The following is a 22,407-nucleotide window of genomic DNA, read 5'->3' on the forward strand; positions in this document are numbered from 1 at the left end:
TATTAGTTTGGTCTGGCTCAAGTGGCATCTACTCCAGGGACCAGAATTTGAGCTAGCCTCATAAAAAAAACTCTGTAACATCACTAGTGTTGTAAAGACCCGGGAAACTCCATACTACACACGAGGAAACCATGATTTAATCAGACACTTAAAAGGCTTGGGACTGTGCAGCATAAACAGAAAACTAACGAACGAAAATGTGAAACTTTCATTGCACACCTATAACTGCACCAAGAACAAAGTCACTGGATTTTTTCCTCATGTTTAGTTATTCATAACTTTCAGAAGATGTGGTATTTGGCTTGCAAGTGGAGCATCAGTACTCATTCCGATTTTGACGAGAGATTGCAGCCTGGCCTTGAAGAGAGCTTTGAAGTTGCTTCAAGGAATGTGCAAAGTCTGCGCCATGGAAGTTAGAGGGAGGAAATATTCCTTATTTAAAATGCTTGAAAGATTGTGAATAAATGGAAGCAAGACATTTCATGAAATCAGTTGGAGATTTTTCTGCATATAATGTGCATCTAGAAAACAAAGCTGATTGACCGACCCACCCACTCATTGTCATCTCCTTTTTTCCTCATTTCTTCAAGTTTTGACTTGCCAAACAAATCACATTGAAAACCTCAAACGAAAAATTTGAATCCAGCAGAAAAGGACCCAAATGAAGAGCTGCAAGAAAAGAATTTTTGATGGAAGTTTTCCCACCTATGGATTCGCCCCAAGACATTCATGTCCCCTAAACGGTCCCTAAAACCTGTAACATTTTAAGAAATTTCATGCAACACTTCCCAAAAATTTAAAGGAACTTTAATAATTTGCACAGGGTTAGGTATGTTATATGTTATGAAAAGATTAGATGCAATATGGAAAAGAACATAATTTGTTTTATTGTTGAACAGTGGGGAAATTCTGGTGTCAGAGCAACAAGTTAATGTAAGTGGGGACAAGCAGAGTGTAAAAAAAAACAAAAGAATAAAAGACTACGTAAGGACAAAATAATTCTGTACAGTTCTTAGAAAACAGACCCCTGTCTTCACTGTCTTAGTCTTTGTATCTTCTCTCTCATCACATATTGTTGGTTTCTCCAGCAGCACCTCTCACCTTTCCTTAAGCATTCACCAGCTGGTCATATGAACAGCAGAGGACCAGGCTGATGGGATTTAATAATTTAGAAGGCACTTTGTGTGCTTCATCCAAAGCAGCTCACATGTATCCTTATTGTGTGCAAACACAGGCTTTTCTTCACACTGTATTGAATTTGTGATACTTTACCCTCTGGGTGATGCAAGGGAACGGGGTTTTTGTGTGCCTCTGAACATTGAGAGAGTACATATTTGTATTTACGACAGAAACCATCGGGGAAAAGCATGAGTACTCTGCTGCCTCCTAGCTTTACCTGGATTTTACCTGGGAAGTTTGGTAAGAGATATTAAATTAAAGTGAGTTCGTAAACTGCAGCATCTTGTAACAGCATTTAGACTGATATGAAAACAATGTTTTACTGTAATTTTTTTTGCACCATTAAAAGGAGGACAGGATTTTATTGGCACAAGAAGATTTAAGTATTACTTGACATGATTGATAAATTCTATTTCTTTTTGAAAATGTAGATTGTTTGACGTTTGACGTAGGTATAGCAGCTTTCAGATTCAGTTAAACAATGCCAGAAAATCTTGCCAAACGTTGCACCTATGTAGATCTGATCAGAATTGCCAAAAAATAGGAGTCAATAAACAAAACTGTGGAACGGAGTACTGACCTGGTTTCCCTAAGTTTAATACATTTGTTTGACAACCTGTTTTTCACTAACCTTTTCAATGTTATTTTGATTGTGACTTTGTGTTTCTATTAGAAAAACAGCTAAGGATGTCTTTAAATTTATTTTCACATTTTCATCTGTGGTCCGTTTGTATTTTTTATTTTTGTCTTTCTAGATAATTTGATTTTATGACTAAATGAAAGGTTTCCTACAACTGAAGTCACAAGGTTGAAGACAGGATTCAAAGCAGAGCACAAGAAGACAAGAAAAAACAAGAAGTTAATCCAGGAAGACACTACAAATATTGCCTGTCATAAGACTCTTGAATACTGTAGAAAGCCTCATTCTAAGCCTGTAAAAGAACCAACACACAAAATGTTTAAAAAAGTGAAAACGAATAAGGAAGCTGAGAGAGAAAAAAAACAAAAGAGAAAAGCAATTAAACAGACAGTAGAGAAAGAAACCAAACAAAATAAAGAAGAAAAAGGGAACACGAATCTACTGAAAAATAAACCATGTTCTTTAACAGAATCGGTTCAACCTCTGAAAGACCCTTCTATCAGTAGGATAGATGCACCACATAAGGAACTAATGCTAAAGATAACAGGAACAATCAATGAAGGGGTCCCTTCTGTAAAAAATGATTTAGAACAAGAGAAACATGAGCGAAAAATGAACAAAGGTTCTGAAGACCAAAGTAAATTAATATTTATAAAAGCAAAAAATGAAGACACCAAAGCTATTCTGGAGCAGGAGGGTGATGAAACAGTTGTCAAAGGTAGGGCACAGAGCTTACTGTCTGATAAAACCAAAATGGCATCCCTTGGACACAACACGAGAAAGGCGGAAATAAATTCTGATGCAGAATCATTAGAGTGGGATGTGAGCGAAGGATTACATTTGATACCCGCAAGAAAAAGAGTGACACCTTTTTTCAAGATGACTGATTGGATTAAAAAAAAAATGCCACAAAAAATAAACTTGCGGAAGAAGATTTCTGCTCTGAATAAAGCAGTTGGTATCACCAGCTGGCTTCGAACCTTAAAGCAAAAACATAGCAGCAGGAAGTCTGGGGACCAAGTTTTTAGACACAGAGTGGCTATGAGGATTGTCTGTAAAACCAGGATAGCTAGTCAAAAAAACAAAAGTTCTGCAGAGGACAAACTTAAGAAAGAAAAAACCAGGCCCCGGGAAACCAATGGAGAAGCCACAGAAGAAGTAGCAATGGTCAGCAATAAAGAACTAGATGCCAAATACGCAGTGGTACTTCCTAGAGTGAAAAAAATGGCAAAGGCAAAGACAGCTCAGACACATAAGACAGCTCCTTCTATGTCAAATACATCAGGAGGACACTCTATCTGCAACACCAAACCCCCAAAGCCAGGAGCTAAACTGGTATTTCCTTCCAAACCAGATCTCAGTCTCCTGAAGTCCATGAGAAAGTCATTGCCGGAAAATTTGCTATCAGATGAAGATGTGGAAAACAGGGGTAGTAAGTTTCTCAACAACTCAGAAGAATTATCCATAGAAAAGAACATTACCAGTAGAGCTATGTTAGAAAACCAAGATGGAGTCAGTGTGCTACGTGGTGCAAGGGTCAAGCTAAAACCTTCTCAGATGTCAGTGAGAATGTTAGGCAATGGACTAGCGCAATCCAAGTGTGCACATACAGATGTAGAAGTGGCTGACCACACACAAATATCTGTATCTCAATATTCTTCAAATGAAGCGGCAAATTTTGCAAAAACGGGTGTCTGTTCATTGTATGAAGAAGAAGCAGACCGAGAAGTTGCACTGTTGATGGGTGGGAATGGATTAAATGCTATTGCCCAGCCAAAGTTTCACTGGACTGGAAACAACCAGATGAGTGGAGACCCTCAGGTGTGTATTCTATCTTTAATACTATTTTTAAACAAATAACTATTTGTTCAGATGATTTGATATCAAGGCATCATAAAATAAATGGTTTAATAAGTTGAAACTATCTGCAAAAATCTTTTGAGTTGCAGACTTGGCTTCGGGCAGAAAACTTGCTTCCCCATCAGACAGTTGAGAAGCTAACTAAGTGGACGGTCTATGATGATGATGGACGAGCTAGGACTCATGGCAGCAGGGGACACTGGGAATCAGAAGATCCAACCCAAGAGATGCTTGAAACTCAACTAATTAGCACACAGGTATCGTTACCTTTCCTTTAAATATTTTTACCCCTTTGTAAAATTCCGCTATTTTGCTTTTTTATCGCACTTAAAGCTACGGTATGTAACTTTTGTCCAGGAAAAGTGCATTTCTGCAGATGGCATTTGTAGCATTAGGAAGAGGTAGATGAGCATGATTTTTTCCTTTTTTTTTTTTTTTTTACAGACGACCCACCATACTGTCACCATATAGTGACAGATTTAACAAATATGTAAGAACAGTTTTTACATAAATGTTAAATGCTGAAACTTTAATGCTTCAAGTCAACAAAATGAAATCAATTATCAGACAAAATTACACTGAGTAAGGAGAAAAAAAAAACTCTCAAATGATGTCATTAAATAAAGAAAAGAAAACTGTTCATACCAATTTGGGCATATGTCAAAAATTGCCACCTCATCATTTTAAAAGCTCATCTTTGCAACAGCTGCCCTTCTGGATTTGTGATCTCATTTTCAGCTCATCCATCAGTGTGAAAACATCAATGTTAAAATGCTGGGTAAGACTGCTCAATAACGGGAAAAAATAAATAAATGATAAATACATTGGTCAGTATTACAGTGTCAGGTAATTAAAACAACTTAATGTAAATGAGCAGGTATTTATTATATAAAAACAAACAAAAAATGACATCAGCTTCTGTAACATTTCTGGTAGAATTTGGGAGAGTTCATTTGGCTGAGCTTAAGATTATTAATTTGATGGGATGCATTTGTGAAGAGCTTAAACACAAAAATTAAATCTTAAATTTAAATGTTTTAACATTTCTCTTTTAACATACATTACATTCTCATTCTCAATAAACAAACGTTAAAATTCTAGATCTATTGTCAATTCAAATTTACAAATTTATGGGGTATGACTGGACAGCACTCGAAAACTGGTCTCACTTCATGTACATAGCTAAATAACTTCTATTTTACTGTCATTCCTGCACTTTATATTTAATATTTATATTTATATTTTATATTGTATTTTATTTATTCTGGAGTAACCTCATTGGAACCTCAAAACATTGTCCTGAGCCGTATGCAACGAAATTTCGTTATGTACACCCTGTGCATACAAAATGACAATAAAGTCTGTCTAAGTCTAAGTCTAAGTGATTTGTGTTTTTCATGTGCATGCAACTGTGATGGTCTTGGTTGTAAATGTACTGCTGAGGAATACCGAATGGAGATTCAGGGAAAAGGACAGTCCCCTCAGGGAGTGTTGCAATGGTGATAAATGTCCAATCTGGCCACGGGAGTTCTGCTTACTTGATAATTCTGCAAACTGACAGGGGGGCAGGAGTCCCCAGAGGCTGCACACTGCAGTGGAGGCAGGTTGTGAGATTTTTAACTTTCTCCCTCCCCAGTAAGACAGAACCAGGGAAACTACCAGTTACTGGTATTGGGACCCAAACACCAATTTCCTTCTCTGAGAGTCACAGTGGATGCTCAACAGCCGAGGTGGATGTCACTACTATAGATTACGGCTTGGTGATGAGTCCAAAATGTACAGGCTATGTAGGAGAACTGATTGAGTGGGTAGATATGTCAATGATAATTGACTCTGGCTTAAATATTTCATTGATTTCAGAAGACCTTAAGATGTCTATGTTTGTGCAATAAATGGGTAAATGTTGGACACATGGGACAATGTTGATTGTTATACATTTGAACAAAATGGAGATAGAACAGACTGTGCATGTTGTCAGAGAAGGCACACAAAGAGTTCAGTAATGCTTTATTTGAAGGATTGCGCATAACACTGACATGACACTGTCATAAACATAACACCTTTCATGAACATGGAGTCTTCATGAATATTCATGACTGTTGTCATTAAGTGTCATTCAGTAAATAATTATACTTTTAATGCAAAGTTGACATTGTTTAAAATGTCTTTGTTATAACAACTTGACGTAAATCTAGACCAAATGTCTACAATGGTTTGCCTCCTGAAGTGAAATCCTGAAATTTTTGCACAGGAGGGTTATTGACTGCTTCAAAGAATCCAAAGTATTGCTAAGTGCACTCAGAAAGTTATAATATCCTCACAGGATAAAGGAGCAACCTTGTAGTCTATTATAGCCCAGATGCCTTGCCACATGCGTCTGGTGTTTGACGAGTCATGAAAAAATTGCTGAATTTTCTGACCATAGGCATGTTTTGCCCTTTCTGATGGTGCTGTTTAGGTTGGCTCTGGCTGACCATCGGAGGTCCTGTCTGGGTCCAGTATGTAACTTTTACAAGAATATGTTTTATCCATATTTAGTAATGCTGTCACCATGATGTGACAGCATGATGTGAGACAGATAATGTGGAAAAATGTGGAAAATCGAGCTCCTTGATCTCCTCCTTGAGCTATTATTGCTGTCTGCAATATTACACCGCTCCTGACCTAAATCAACCAATCAGTGCCATGAGGAGTCAAGCAACCTCTGCTATGCTGCTCAATTTGCTGATGATGGAAAAATAACTTAGTCACACAGGAAAACCGTTTATCGGCCCTCTTCAGTGGTTATGCTAACTATCCTTAGTGCTGTTGGCAGACTATTTTGTAATGAACCAGCTGTAGCTTAGCAAAGAGCAAGCGGGAGAGGGTGAGCACAAGAGTGACAAAATAATCCTCCTGGCTCTGATTGGTTTCTGCTGACCGAGTTAGTATGAGTCCACTGGGAAAAGGCAGAAGAGTTTAATTTTTTCAGATTGTATCTTTTTAACCAGATTATCTGCCATGGCATAACGCTAATTTTAACAAGCATTGAAAAATAATTTTTTTTTTACTTAAAAGTTATATACTGGTAGTTTTAAAGCAGAGGAGATTTTCAGGTTATCATACTGTCTATAATTATGTCTACTTTAGGTTTTGATGCCTGGCAATAAAATTACAGTTGAATTGGATGAGGTAGAAGATCTTACATACCTTGAGTAAGTTTATACATCAACACATACCTACATTATTTAATTCCAACAATGTGCATTAATTCAACATTTCTGTTGAGTGTTTTAGAGATGTGTCTGAGAGCTCTGTGCTATTGAATCTGAAGAAGAGGTTTGACCGTGACTGCATTTATGTAAGTTTCACTGTTATTCTTAGCCTTTCAAATAAAAAAATGAGTAAGTACAGTATAACAAATACAAATCAAGGAGTACTGGTAACACCTTCTCACTCGTTAACTCCATTCAGCTTCTTCCTCCAAAACTGCTCATAAATTGCTCAAATCTTCTCTGAAATCTTACAACTTCCTCCACTTCTATGTATTCAGCCTTAGTTGTTCATGGTTTGATTTACCCTGATGATGATACAAGATGGCGCTGGCATTTGACCCTTTACTACAGGCAAAAACAGCGACACTCTGCATTTATAGTGTTCTGTGAGAAATATTTATTAAGAGCTTTTGTGTACTCAGAATGAAAGCACAGTAGTTCATCTTTTTAAATCATAAAAGTGGATTTAATGTGTCAGTGACACCTTAAACATAGGCTTCTAACAATTCAGGAACAAAAAATTTCCAATTAACTTAAACAAATCATACTTTACATTTAGTTCTAAAAACTTAGACTGTAATTTGTGTAGAAGCTTGTTGTCACTGTTTTTGGTTACCAGTAGATTCAATTCTTACTAAATTACTCAATCTTTTTGAAGTATGTGTACTTAGCAAATATTATATTTTACTCCAGACCTACATTGGAAACATCCTACTGTCCATCAATCCCTTCAAGTCGCTCACCATTTTCTCAGAGGAAGTGAGGCAGAAATATGAGGGCAAGGAGCAAAATAAAAACCCACCGTGAGCAGACTTTTCTCAAATTACTTTTGCTTGTTTTTCTATATTTTCATGTACATCTTATGTCATCTGGTCATTTTTCTGTTTTTGTTTTTCAACAGTTTAACTTCTTTGAGTTCAATATGCCTATTTCTTAACATCACACAGTATTTTCTGCTATAGTCTACAGCAGTGGTCCCCAACCACCGGTTCGTGGATCAGTACCGGTCCGCGCAAGAAATAATTAAATATGTCCGTTCTATGTATTAAGTCTGGAGTAGCTCTTATTTTGAAAATCCTAAACCGGATGCTGTCGGTTACATCTTGCAACATGCAGCAGAATGAGTAAGAAACGACACCCGCCCGCCCCCCATCGTAAGAAACAACGGCATCGGTCTCAATCCTTATAACGCGCAAAGTTATAAGGATCGAAGTCGTAATTGACGAAGGGTTGACTGGTCCGCTGTACTAAAAAAGGTTGGGGACCACTGGTCTACAGCTTTTTGTGTGAACCTTTATATTTGTTGGTGTCCCCTTTGCGGGACAATAAAGGCTGTTTCTATTCTATTCTATTCTATTCTATTCAAAATGTGTCCTGTCTTAGTGCTGATTTAAGACATGTTTATGTGCCTTAGCCATGTGTATGCCATAGCTGACTCCACCTTCCGGCTGTCCCAGTCCTCAACACAAGACCAATGCATCATTGTGAGGTATGAATGAAAATAGTTTTATAACTTTTTGTTTTTTTATACATTTTTAACATTCAGGACTTGCTGCGTCCAGTCATTTGGTGAGTGTCCTTTAAAATCCTTAATTCTAGATGCAAATCTCTGAGAATCAGTCTAATTAGTGTGGTAACACAATCCAGTCTTGATTCTCAGTGCGTGACTCATCTGGAAATTATGGATTTTCAGAGGTCTTTTTGTTTACGTGTGCAAATGTTTGATGCTAATTTTATCTGATTTCAAAAAAGTGGGGGGCCTGGTTGACCTTTTCACCTTTAATCTTTCATTAATATCTTCAAAGCCAAAGCAGCACAACCCTTACAAAAAAATCCCATGAAAATCACATGTGGTTCACACAAATTTTACATGTGAATGATGTGAATCACATGTGAAAGCACATGAATACTTGTGATTTTGGAACGTTTCGTGGTAAAATCATGTGATTCACATGTGAATCACACATTTCCACATGTGATCACATGTGATTTTCACATGTGAAAATCACACAAAAAAATCATGTTTTTACATGTGATCACAGGTGGAAATGTGTGATTTACATGTGATTTTACCACGAAACATTCAAAAATCACACATATTCATGTGCTTTCACATGTGATTCACATCATTCACATGTCAAATTTGTGTGAACCACATGTGATCACATGTGAAAGTCACGTGATCCACATGTGATCACATGTGATTTTTATGGGATTTTTTTTGTAAGGGAAATGACAATTTTTGCTGCACAAACCAGCACAAACGTAGTCGAGTTAATTGACACCCATTTCATCTGATTCGAGGAAGGTGGGGGCAGGGGCTTGTTGACCTTTGATAACCTCTAGAAACATTTCTTTATATCTCTAAAATAATAGCGGCACAAACAAAAACTTTTGCTGCACAAACATTTGACACCAATTTTGTCTGATTTGAAAAAGGTGTGGGGGGCAACTTCACTCAGGTTTTATTTGATAGTTAATTGGCAGGAAAGTGGGTAATGAGAGAAGGAGAAGACATGCAGCAAAGGTCGACAGGCCGGGAATCAAACCTGCGACGGTCACGTCAAAGTGTAAGGCCTCCATTATAGGGTTGTTCTCAATTCCTGCACCACCACAGCACACCCAGCCCCTTTTTAACTTTGAGTCCCTGCCTCTCCAAAGGTCTCTGCATGGAACTGCTTTTACAAGATGGCATAACTTATTAAGAACTCTGCATTCTGATTCGCAAGCACAACAATCATATTTTATGCATTTTACACAGTCATATTCCAATTTATGCATTGGCAAAACTGAAATACTGCCATTTTACTATGCAGGGTTACAAACCTCAGTTCATACAGTCTGATTTACTAGCACAAAATATTTATGACTGGAATTTGTGCCCAAACATCTACCTTAAAGCTACAGTATGTACTTTATTATTATTATTATTATTATTATTATTATTATTATTATTATTATTATTATTATTATTATTATTATTATTATTATTATTATTATTATTATTATTATTATAGATTTTTATAGATTTAATTCTAATATTTCTAATATTTCTTTGAAGATTTTGAAGAATCTCTTCAGTTTAGGAAGCTATTTCTCCTCAGTTTTTATGATAATTTGTCCAATACATTTCTTGTTATTTAGTGGACAGAGTGGTTCTGGAAAGACTGAAGCTATGAAGCATATAGTCCATTACCTCAGCTCAATGTGTCAGGACAGAAATGACAACCTAAGACAGGTAATTCAAAGTTGAAAAATCAATTATCATTTTTGCTTTCATGTGCACTTGTTTTCATTTTTTGATTAGCCGATGGACGTCTTTCCCATCTTGGAAAGCTTTGGGAATGCCAAGACCATTCTTAACAACAACTCCAGCCGATTTGGCAAGTATCTTCACATTCACATACTCCAGTAAGTCCACCAATTATTACTTAATTCAGGAATATTTGTAGATTGATCTGTTATCATGACTGGTAAAATTGATTGCAGCTATTTTTTTAATTTGGCCTCCTGGTTCACAGTGGAGTTGTTGTAGGAACATCACTATCTAACTATCTCTTGGAGAAGTCCAGGGTTGTCTTTCAGGTAAGTTCACTGAGTGCTCTGTCTAAAAAACATTTTTGACAGAAACTGTAATATGTCATAGGCATTGGTCTTGAAAATACAAGAAAAGATTTAATGCATAGGATATGTATTCTAGATTTTCACTGTTAGTACTTCTTCAAACCTCTTCATTTCTGAGGGGTGTATATATCTATGATAAATTTGGCACATATTGAAAGATCTTAGCTTTATCTTACTGAATTCTAACCACAAGTCAGTTGTTACTTTTAGGTGCATATATATAATGCATTATTGCAGTATGTGTCAGTAATTATAAAAATCAGAAACTATGAAACTGTTTTCTCAGTGAAAAGACTTGACATTTCACATTTCACAAGTATATAGATTCAGTTTGACTTTCCCAATATCCTAAAAAGCTTCAACTCATATGGCAAGACCTAGTCAGACACTTATCAATGTCATATTTACAACTAAACCTAAGAGGATAATAAAAACTTAACATTTTCCTCCAATGGCTATAAACTCATGTTTAATATTTACATGTTTAATATTTACAATACTTACCCTGAATAAAATTCCAAAGAATGCTTGTTTGGAGGCATCTCCTGAAATGTATACAGTATTGTATTTTTTTTTATTTAAAAAATTACCATCACAAGAGCTTTTATCACAGCTCCTGAATCTTACTCCTCTGTTTTGGTCCCATGTGCTGTTGGTTTTACATAGTTTGAATGTGTTGCACGTTCATTATTAGAAGATGCTTTGAATATGTTACATGCTCAGAACTCCCCGTGATTCTGTCACTCTACATTTTTTAAAGAACGACTTTCTAGTAAAGGACAGTGTGTTCTTGCCATTATTAATTGGAATCTGTCTGCTGGTGTGATTCTTGCTCATTTAAGCATGCTCTAGTGCAGCTACTAGGCTTCTACTTCCACATCTTGAGTTCCATTTTTCTAATTCTGATTACTGTTCAGTATTTTTACGTTATAATTTCGCATAGAGGGATTATCAGTCAACATCATGCTGAATCAGCAGCCTGTGCATGTTGCCTCCAGAAAGAATGCAAACATGTATTAAAGCTGCAAGCATCACTGGGGGTCTCAAGGTTCAGCACCACTCTGGCCTCATTGTGACCACCGGAGCACCAGCTACACCACCCACTCACCATTGTCGATGCTTTCTCGCATTTCGGTAAACATGTGAACTTTGATGAAAATCAGACTATACACGTGTGGTTTAGAGACAACAGTAGACAAACTGCGAGGGACTGGAATTCGCCATTCATCTGTGTTTTCTTTCATTAAACACAGGTTTAAATCTGCATGAATCATACAGTAAAAGGAAGAGAACTAGTTGGAAAACAGGTGACTTTCTGTTGAAAGGGGGTCTGGCTAAGGTGATGTCACCGATTGACCATGTGAATGTCAATTGACAATTGACATATAGCTATGTCAGTATAGATCATATATAGATATATGATCTATGATGATATAAGGAAAGTTTGATGAAGCCAGGAGTTTATGCAGGGAAGTTATTCCACTTTGATGTTTCATATTGAGGGTTGGCCATGCCCACATGCTTTGATGTACAAAAAGCATTTCGATAGCTGTTGACCTTTTATGCCTCAAGACTGTGCTGAATAATTGCAAAGTCTGTAAGTTAAAAACTGTGGGAGAAGTTTGTTCAGATACAACATGTGTCTGACATGTTGTATCTGACATTGATCGAAAATGGCTGACTTCCATGGAGTTTAGACCATGGCACCCAGAAACCTTTTCTTAGGTCCTGTCACAATTTATATGTGTATTCATTTTCATGATTGTCAGTCAAAGCATGGCTTGAGGGCTGGTTAATTAAATATTCTAGGGGGTTGCTGGGCAAGGATCGATCCCAGTGAGTTTGGTGCAGCTTGTCTGAAATATGTGAAATTTAGAACCAAACATATAGCAATGGCGTTGCCTGTGACTTCGCCGCACCACTACAGCCACAGCCACACCCATACCCTCCACCAAAAACTCTTGGCACTTTAAAGCAAGTGAGACCAACTAGTTATCTGCCATCTCACGCAAGATTATCATGATTAGGTCAAAAGAGTCAGAGATACAGCTTTCCATGTAAAAGAAATCCAGCTGAAATACCATTGCCATTTTTTTTCTAGTGTTGTGTTATGTTTTTTCTTTAATGAAATCATTAATTAATATGATTTCAAATGCAACAGAGTAACTTTATTCTAACAAACAAAAAAGTAAAAGTTCAGACTTTGTAATGAGTTTAGAGGACAAATTAGACAAATTGCAATTAACAGCAATAAATATAACTTATTACTTTCAACCCCGTATGGCAGCACCAAAATACAGTAAATGTTTCCACATTGTGCTTCTACTTTCTGCGTTATCCATACAGGTAGCCTATAGTACAGTAAAATATTATGATTTTATTTGTTTTGGTTCACACAATGAGCCACCGACGATTTTCATGATAGCACCGGCAAGAATTTAAAACTAGTTTCATCCCTGACCACAACTCCATTAGAGTTGGACATATGTTTTACCAATTATTAAATGCACTTCACCTAACACATAAATTACCCTGGAGAACATTTATGTTTTTTCTAGTTCACAGCTACAGCTCAACAGAAGTCTCAATGTCCATATAATTCAGCATGACTTATTATTGTAGGACTAAAATAAGAGGGGGGAGGGCAGCACATTTCCACGGTATCTCAAAATAAGATTAACGGACAGGAATCTTTTAGAACATTGTTTGATAGCGTGTTATCAAACAGTAATTGATAACACACTATGAACAATATCAAACTAAAGTGCAACCATAAATATTACTACTTATTAAACATTTAAAGATGCAGAATATTTGAGGTATGATAAGGGATCTTTTTTCTATCCTTAATGACTTCTCTTTCTCCACTTTATTTTTACTTTGATAATTATTTATCCAACCTTCAGAAGTAGAGGCACCTATTATTACAGGTGCTGTATCCATTGTTGTTTCTACAGTTGAAGCTAAAATCTCAAAATTTTAAACTGCACCTGCAGCATGGGCTATTCACAGTCCAAATCTTTGTCTAAGATAAATTGAAGTATGCAATTTAAAATAGCTTTAAACTAGAATTAAGTTGACTGTAGTGAACATAGTGAGACAGCATTTTACAAATGATGCAATGAAATCTTTGCTTTCTCTCTTGTGCCTTGTAAGTGATTGTAAATCAGCACATTCAGATAAAATTAAATTATTGCCTAATTTATAATTTAGGCCAGTAAGGAGAGGAACTATCATGTGTTCTATGAACTGCTGGAAGGTATGAACGACTGGGACAAAGAGAAGCTGTACCTGCAGGGGGCTGAGACTTATTACTACCTAAATCAAGTAAATGAGACCAACATATCAATTGCTGTTTTTTCTGTTTTATTTTTTTATTTTCACTTATTATAAATGTTTCAAATTTTCTTATACCATGTAGGGTGGTGCCTGTGCTTTGAAAGGGAAACAGGAAAAACAAGACTTTCAACTTTTGCTTAAATGTTTAGAGACAATTGGCCTACATGCAAATCAAATCTCCAACATTTGGGCCATGCTCTCCTCTATTCTGCATCTTGGTAACATCTGTTTCAGCTCATATGAGGTATGTGTCTTTAAATGAGACAGTCAGAAAGAGATGCAAGGCATTCATATCTTTGTTGGTGCTGTTTCAGAATGAATCATTTGAGGTGGCTCGTATCTTCAGTGAGGCAGAGGCCAGAAGGGTTGGGTCCTTGTTGCAGATTTCTTGTGAGACCCTTCAAACAGTAATCACTCACAAAGTCATAGTAAGTCACAGCTTTTTGTTAAGCAGTTAGACACACCTTGATACGCATGTGCAAACAGTTTCTTTTTGTTTTAGGAAACCAGCTATGATCGCATCTACTCCCCCCTGTCTGTGGAAAGTGCCATAGAATCAAGGTGACTAATGAGTCGGACTCATTTCCTGTCTTGGCAGAGCAGCAGCAGGCCCAGAATCATGTCAGTTAGTGTTCTCTTTTTTGTTTCTGAAACTTATTCTACAGTAGAAATGATAGTTGTGAGCTTGACTAATTAAGGACTTCCGTGCAAGCAATTACACATATAGTAAGGCACAAAATAATTATTACCCCTGCCAGATTTAGACTTTAAATGATCTTAAATATTAAATCTAACCCTTTAGTTTCTTGGACAACTTAGATGACTTCACCACCAAGACATTTCAGTTCAAATGGTTCTCACTGCCTTATTTATCACTAAGAAAACTGTAATCTTCTTTCTTTTGTTGTTGTAATTCTTTTGGTGGACCATACTAGTCTTGAGACAGTATCTGCCCCCACAACAAATGTGACATCAATTGATGGCAAGGAGGATTTCCCCCAAAAAGCAGCCATCAAAATGATGATGCCGCAGATAACAGACTGATAGATATCCAATATCTTGTTGCAGACATTAAAATGTTGAACCTTCCTTTAGAAGTAGAGTCTCCTTAATCCTTTCATATACACAACCTTAGTTTTAGACATTCAGATATTTATAGTGCTCCACTTCCTCCCCCTACTCCCTGTGGCTGTGAAGTATATCTCTCCAGTCTTGCTCACTTTCAGCCTCAGGTGGTTCAGTTCAGTCCAATCCACAAAGTTTTCTCTCAGTTAGTTACAGTGGGAAGAATATTTGCCCTACGCTTCCCATATTATACCCCGTAGGACAGCTGATTCATCTTAGAAATTCTGTAGGCGGCATTACTCTGTGTTGTACTGGAGGTCAGTCGTGTGTAAGGTGGAGAGAAGAAGACAGATAAAAAAGCATAGTGGGGTGAGAAGCCCACTAAGCCCACTATACTGTAGCATGTATAGTGCTACAGTATAGTGTGGTTACACAGTACTGTAGCATGTGTCACCACATGCTACAGTATCAAGAAAAATAAGTTGTGTTCACTTAAATCTATGCAAACCAATTGGCTCAATAGGATAAATTATTGCAACATATAAAAATGACATTATGTTGTGTGAAGTATTGCAAACCTAAAATTTCTTGATGCATTCTAGTTTAATTGTACATAAACTACAGAACTAGTACAGAACTAGCAAGGACATTTTGACATTATAATTTATATGCAATTAAGGTCTTTGGTCAAGGCTTTTCCACGGTAAAAATATATATTTTTTTTGCTGATTTCAGCATTTTTATTTCTGCCTACATCACCAAGAACATCATTATATTTGTTAACCTACATACATTAAAGAAATAATGTCATCAGAGCATATTTTATTTTTCAACACTGAAATAATTGAAAGTTTGGTTGAACGGAAATGACTCATACAAACTTTGGTGCAATTTAGTCTTTCTGGGTGGAAGGTATAGCATTTTGCTTGCTTTGGTGAGTACACCACTTTTGCCACCTGACTCAGAAACATGCTCAAAAAGTACAATTTGGATCCCTTACCAGCATACTGAGAGATGAAGCTTTAAGCTCATAATCACCTGGAGTGTGGTAAAGTTTGAGATGTGTAAATGTCAAAAATAGCCAAAATTTGCCCTTTGACCTGCCTCCCTGCACATTTTAGGACATACCTTCAAAAGATTTCTTGAATTGAAGGGGATCTACCTTCATATCTCTACAATGTTTAAAATCTCTACAATGTACAATCTATCTGACACTGTAGAACAGTTTGGCCATTAAATTAATTCCATTTAGTTTAATAGATTTTTTGATCACATTAAAAAAAAATTACATTTCAGATGGGGGACGACTTTGGGTGAAGTTTGGTGAGTCTTTGAATATGTTTAGGCCCTCATATTTCTGTTTTTGGGCAGAAAAGAGATACAATAGGCCTTTGCAGCAATAGGTCTTCATTGCTTGGGCCTAATAAAAGTAAATTTAGCAGATATGCATGTGGGCATATACAATTTGGGTAAGAAGCCCAACTGTTGCAATTTTGTGTTTACTTCATGACTTCATTTTCTTGAAGTCATGAAGTAAATTGGAAATTCTGGATGGCAGGCAGGCTTATACATGTTTTCCTTTCCTCTCTAGGAATGCAATTGCCAAAGCTTTGTATTCAGTTTTGTTTGACTGGTTGTTGGAGAAAATTAATGACTGGCTAAGCCCAACAGAGATGGACAGCACTGTTGGTGTCGTAGACATTTACGGCTTTGAGGTTGGTAATCAACTTTCTAACCCTGGGACTTTCAGATACATCACTGGATATGTTTTTTGGGGGTGATGTAGGTTACATCTCTTATTTGCCCTTTGTGAAGGATCTTGAAGTGAACAGCTTTGAGCAACTGTGTATCAACTTTGCCAATGAGCAGTTGCAGAATTTTCTCAACAAAACTCTACTTTCTCAGGAACAGGTAAACCAGAAAAATTTAAATCAACTACTTATAGTATTGTCCATCTCACTACTTAAACTGTATAGCGTAATTGTGTGTGTATTGCAGGAGGAGTACAATAAAGAGCAGATTCCTTGGCATGCAGTGCAACTTGAGAACTTTCACTCCTGTCTGGAATTGATCTCCTCCAGACCAAATGGCATCCTCCGCATATTGGATGATCAAACATGCATCCCACAGGTGCGAACATCCACATACAAAGTTATTTTCTTTATTTGTCTAAGCAGCTGCACACAAACGCAGAACTATGGGGCACGACATCTCTCTCCTTCTGAATAGTTAAGATTGCTGGTCTTTGCCACACTGTTTAGAGTTGCATATGATTGTTTGAATAGACAAACATGGCATCTTATAATGTCAGACTTGTGGAGATCCAGAATCCTTTCTTTAAGAAGGTTTTCTTCTTTTGAGTTTTCAATTACAGTACAGACTGAAAGTTTGGACACACAGTTGTGTCCAAACTTTCAGTCTGTACTGTATGTCACACAAAGAATCAGTCTGTTTAAAGTGTTGCCTTGATCCACTGACCAAGATGGCAACCTAACCAGAGAGCTATGCTCTACCAAACAAAGTCTAATATCAAAGCATATATATATATATATATATATATATATATATATATAGAGAGAGAGAGAGAGAGAGAGAGAGAGGGGACACCAACAAACTGATCTGGAGGGCCAGTTACAGTGGTGTCAGAAAGAAGGACCCTGTCCAAGATGCAGGGCGTGTTTTGGACAACAAGCCTAATCCACTTCATGACGTGCTGGCCAGATACAGGAGCACCTTCAGCCAGAGACTCATTTTGCCTAAGTGCGCCACAGAAAGTAATTTCTCCCTGTTGCCAACAGTGAACACATAGAATGTCACAAAAACACATACAATGTGAAACAACATCACAAGTATGTACAACAAAACTAAACAGCAGCGACAAACAAAACAACTGAAATAATGATTGGGACAAACAGATATATAATATGTATATGTGTGTGTACTGTGAATGAACGTAAAAAAAAGTTGATGAAGCTATGACATTGTTATCTGGGCTTTCTGACAAGTGTTTGAAGCACAATGTTTTTTGCTGTATGTAAATGTTTAAAAAACAAATTCATTTTTAAAAGTCCTCTCTCACTGCTCTGGTATTTAACTCATATAAATAATTTTTGTAATCCTAAGAAACCAAAAAACCAAAATATTTTTTCTGAATTAATGCCAGGCACTGAGGAAAAGCATACACACACACACATGCATTAGCATGTGTGTGTGTGTATGTAAAAAAAAAATTTGCTTGAACTTTGGTGAAACTTGATTACTTCTTTGGGGTTTTATAGGCTACTGACCACACCTTCCTTCAGAAATGCCATTACCACCATGCAACCAAACCCTTCTATACCAAACCCAAGAACCCAATACCAGTCTTCACTATTCATCACTATGCAGGACCTGTCACATATCAGGTATTGTATCCAACACTTTTGATGTTTAACAACTAATTTGTAATTGTAGAAGACTGGAACAAAGAACTGCCACCATCTTTTGGCAGGTCCATAATTTCCTCAATAAGAATCAAGACCAGTTCAGGACAGAAATTGTGGAACTTTTTGCAAGAAGCCGTATAAAGGTGAACAAACTAACACATTATTCAAAATACTCACAATATTCCTCATAAAGAAATGGTAATTGTCATATCTGGGGTTGTTTGAGTTTTGTTTTGGGTTCTGCCATTGTGGTGTGAGTGTGTTCTTTAGTTTTTTCAATTAGTTTGGCCTCATTTCCATTTTCACTTCAGCGTAATGAGCCGTGCTGTTTCATGGCATGGTTTGTTGTATTTGATTGCGCATCAGAGGAGTATTTGTCTTCAGCAGTGGCCAAAATAAAAGTGACCTTTTATAGTTCATGTGTATTAATCATTTTGATGATGACACTCATCAAAATGTAATGTTTGTTACCGATTTTCTCAATTGTTGATTATGGCATATTTTGTGACTTTATATTTGTGAGTTTTGATTATGTAAAGCATTTTGAAACTACATTGTTGCTTAAATGTACTACACAAATAAACTTGATTGAAATGGAGCCAGCGAGAAGAAAAAGTCTGACATCTGGGAATACTTTGAGATGATCACTTACAATAAGATTCTTAAATTAAAAATAATTAACCCCTTCACCTCCAAAATTCTCACCACCTTGAAATTTCCACTATTTCCTTGTTCTGCAACGATATATCAGTCTTGGACAGCAGAAACACACTAAAGCTGTTGGAGGACTAAAAATCTTGGCTCTCTGATGAGTAAAAATTTAAGGGATCAGAGAGCCAATAGAAATCCAAGAAAAAGAGAATTTTTGAAGAATTTTAGTTTTTCAGGAGGCAAATCAAAAGTCAAAGAATACTGTCTGCCCCAACAAGCACTTCAATCTAAGTACACTAAAACAAATGTCTATTGTCAAGTCAGTTGATGACAAAAGAAAACAGCCACTGACAGTCAATATATACCAGGATTGGCTACAAATAATTTTAACAACTAAAAAAGATTAGCTAAATAGGATTTAATTGACTCTCCTTTTACTAAACATGAGTTTGACAAAAACTTTGTGACAATATTACATTTACTAATTTTTTAAGTATGTCTATCTGAGTGACAAGGCTGCTACAGTTTCAACAGCAGATGTCACTAGTGAGAAATGAATGAACCACTGAGTAGTGAAAGCAATGGGCTGCTTCATGAGGCTTCATTTGCCACTTTAGTTATTAAAACTATTTGTAGCCAATCCTGATATATACTGATTTGACAATAGACATTTGTTTTGGTTTATTTGGAGTGCAGTGCTTGTTGGGGCAGACAGTATTCTTTGACTTTTGATTTGCCTCCTGAAAAACTAAAATTCTTCAAACATTCTCTTTTTCTTGGATTTCTAGTTGATCCCTGATCCCTGATCCCTTGTATTTTTCTTCAGGTAGCCTACACATTATCATATTTTTTATTTCAAATGTTAGCTCATGATGTCATGCACTCAGTTTCTAGATTCTGGACTATAAATGGTCCCAGAACATCACAGGCCCTCCACCATGTTTAACAGCTGGAATGTGATTAAGTTTATAGCAGGGTGTTTGTTCCCCGAGAAGCTCGGTCTCATCTGACCAAAGCTCAATCCTGCTTAAAGTCTTTGCAGAGTTCAGAAAACTGTACATGTGAGTTAGTGATGGTAGGAAAATTTTACTCCTCCAACAGCTTTTGTCTGTTTCTGCTTTGCAAGACTGATATATCGTTGCAGAATAGTGAAATAGTGAAAATTTCAAGAAGGTGAGAATTTTGGAGATGAAGGGGGTAATTATTTTTATTTAAGAATCTTATTGTAAGTGGTCATCTCAAAGTATTTCCAGATGTCAAGATTTTTTCTTCTCGCTGGCTCCATTTCAATCAAGTTTATTTGTGTAGTACATTTAAGTAACAATGCAGTTTCAAAGTTCTTTACATAATAAAAACTCACAAATATAAAGTCACAAAATATACCATAATCAACAATTGAGAAAACCGGTATCAAGCAATATATTTTGGTGAATGCTGTCATCAAAATTGTTAATACACATGAACTATAAAAAGTTTATTTTATTTTGGCTACTGATGAAGACAAATACTCATCTGATGCACAATCAAATACAACAACCCATGCCATGAAGCAGCATGCCTCATTACGCTTTTATTTTGAAAACCGACACCCATAATGAAGCAGTCATGCGACCCATGCAATATGAAGCATCGTTTGTTGCCAGTTACGTCGTTTTCAGCAAGATCACACAAGCATTGAAGCGGGGCTTCATTTAACATGCCCCCTTTTTACTCGGTACATGCCTGGCTTCAGATAGGCCATCACTGTTGGCAGTCATATTTTTGGAGTGTGTGAAGAAACCGGAGTAGCCCAGCAAAAATCAGGACAAGCTTGTAGAGAACATGCAAACTTGATGCAGAAGCACTCCAGGATGGTATTTGAATGAGGAACCTTACCTTTAAACAAGAGTCTTCACCATTGCACCACCCTGAAAGCGTACAGTATACCATGTTTCTAAAAGATGTGTACCAACGTTAACTTCTTTAATTGGATTATAACCATAGGTATTTTAGGAATTTTTTCAACTTAGAATGACATCAGACTTACATAGTGTTTTCAATCCTCAAATGATTCTCAAAAACACTCCAGAATCAGTAATTCCCATTCATGCACACATTCACACTTTGATGACTTGCAAGATACTGGATGGTAGCTACAGCTGCAGCTACAGTCTGATTGAAGAGCGGCTGCTCTTTTGTGCCATTGTCTCTTCTGACCAACATGTGCGTGAAGTGCCTTGCCCAAGGACACAAAACACAGGTGGATGAAGTGGGTATCAAATCAGCAATCTTCAGATTGCTGGGCAAACCTTTACCATCACACCAACAATATATAAAAATTTATTTTCTAAATAACTGCTTTTTAAGTGCATATAACCAGCTATGGTCATGGGTGATGTTCCAGATAACCACATTGTTTTTTTTTCCATGTTCAAATAGATGATTTCTGAATTGTTCCAGAGGCTTCAAGAAAGGTACATTCAACAGAAGGAACTGGGTTGGAAGACGAAGCATCTTCGTCAGCCACCCCCAACTGCTGCTTCACATTTCCTGCAGTCCCTCACTGAACTCACCACCCGTATGGAAAGGTAGACATCATTTTAAGTCAGTTAATTTATACCACAGGTGCCCAAAGTCGGTCCTTTATGAACTTGGGTCCTTGGGGGATCGGTTTACAATTTATTGGCAAATCACAAACAGTTGTGTCTCAGATTTCTAGCAGTTTCATTTGGGAGAGTCACATTCTATTGACTTTCTAACATCAAAGAGATTGGGCTGATCACCTGTGGGCTGGAAGATAATGGGTATCTGTAGCATTACCATTTGGCTGTGGGGTGTAAAAGCAGAAAAACCTGTAAGAAGTCAACAAAACAACATTTATTGGAGGCATTTCTAACATCAAAAATGTTCATATTATTTTTTATGAATGTACACTCAGCATCCCATTTGGACAGAAAAAACAGAAATGTAGAAATGTTTGAAAATCTATTAAAAGAGAAAAAGTGAAATATATCGTGGTCATAAGTATTCAGACACTTTGCTGTGTCATTCATATTTTTAACTCACATGCTTTCCATTTCTTCTGATCTTCTGACTGTTTGCAATTGAAGCAAATATGAATGAAGCCAAGTACAGAGCTCCTGAAAGAAAACCTATTCCAGATTGCTCAGAACCTCAAATGGACCGAAGGTTCACCTTCCAACAAGACAATGACCCAAAGCACACAGCTAAAATAACAAAGGAGTGGCTTTGGAATAACTATGTGACCATTCCTGACTGGCCCAGCCAGATCCCTGACCTAAATCCAATTGAGCATCTCTGGAAACACCTGATCATGGCTCCACCAACATTCACCATCCAACCTGACAAAACTGGAGAGGATCTGTACTGA

At 36.8% G+C, this 22,407-nt stretch overlaps 1 protein-coding gene across 1 annotated transcript; it reads left to right on the forward strand.

The window, feature by feature from the left end:
- Positions 1-1,037: 1,037 nt before the first annotated feature.
- LOC122823448 lies at positions 1,038-22,407 on the forward strand. The gene is made up of 3 exons (XM_044103092.1): positions 1,038-1,419; positions 1,935-3,251; positions 22,127-22,407. Exons 2-3 carry the CDS (start codon positions 2,135-2,137, stop codon positions 22,405-22,407), a joined length of 1,398 nt encoding a protein of 465 aa, XP_043959027.1. The 5' UTR covers positions 1,038-1,419; positions 1,935-2,134.

This window comes from Gambusia affinis, linkage group LG20, assembly GCF_019740435.1.
Source record: "Gambusia affinis linkage group LG20, SWU_Gaff_1.0, whole genome shotgun sequence".
Taxonomy (NCBI): Eukaryota; Metazoa; Chordata; class Actinopteri; order Cyprinodontiformes; family Poeciliidae; genus Gambusia; species Gambusia affinis.

Excerpts from the sequence above, each read along its gene's own strand:
- LOC122823448 (XM_044103092.1), top strand. The coding sequence starts at position 2,135 with ATGTTTAAAAAAGTGAAAACGAATAAGGAAGCTGAGAGAGAAAAAAAA. Across the intron at positions 3,252-22,126 it reads AGATGTGGAAAACAGGGGTA|CAAATATGAATGAAGCCAAG; the intron begins GTAAGTTTCTCA and ends TTGCAATTGAAG.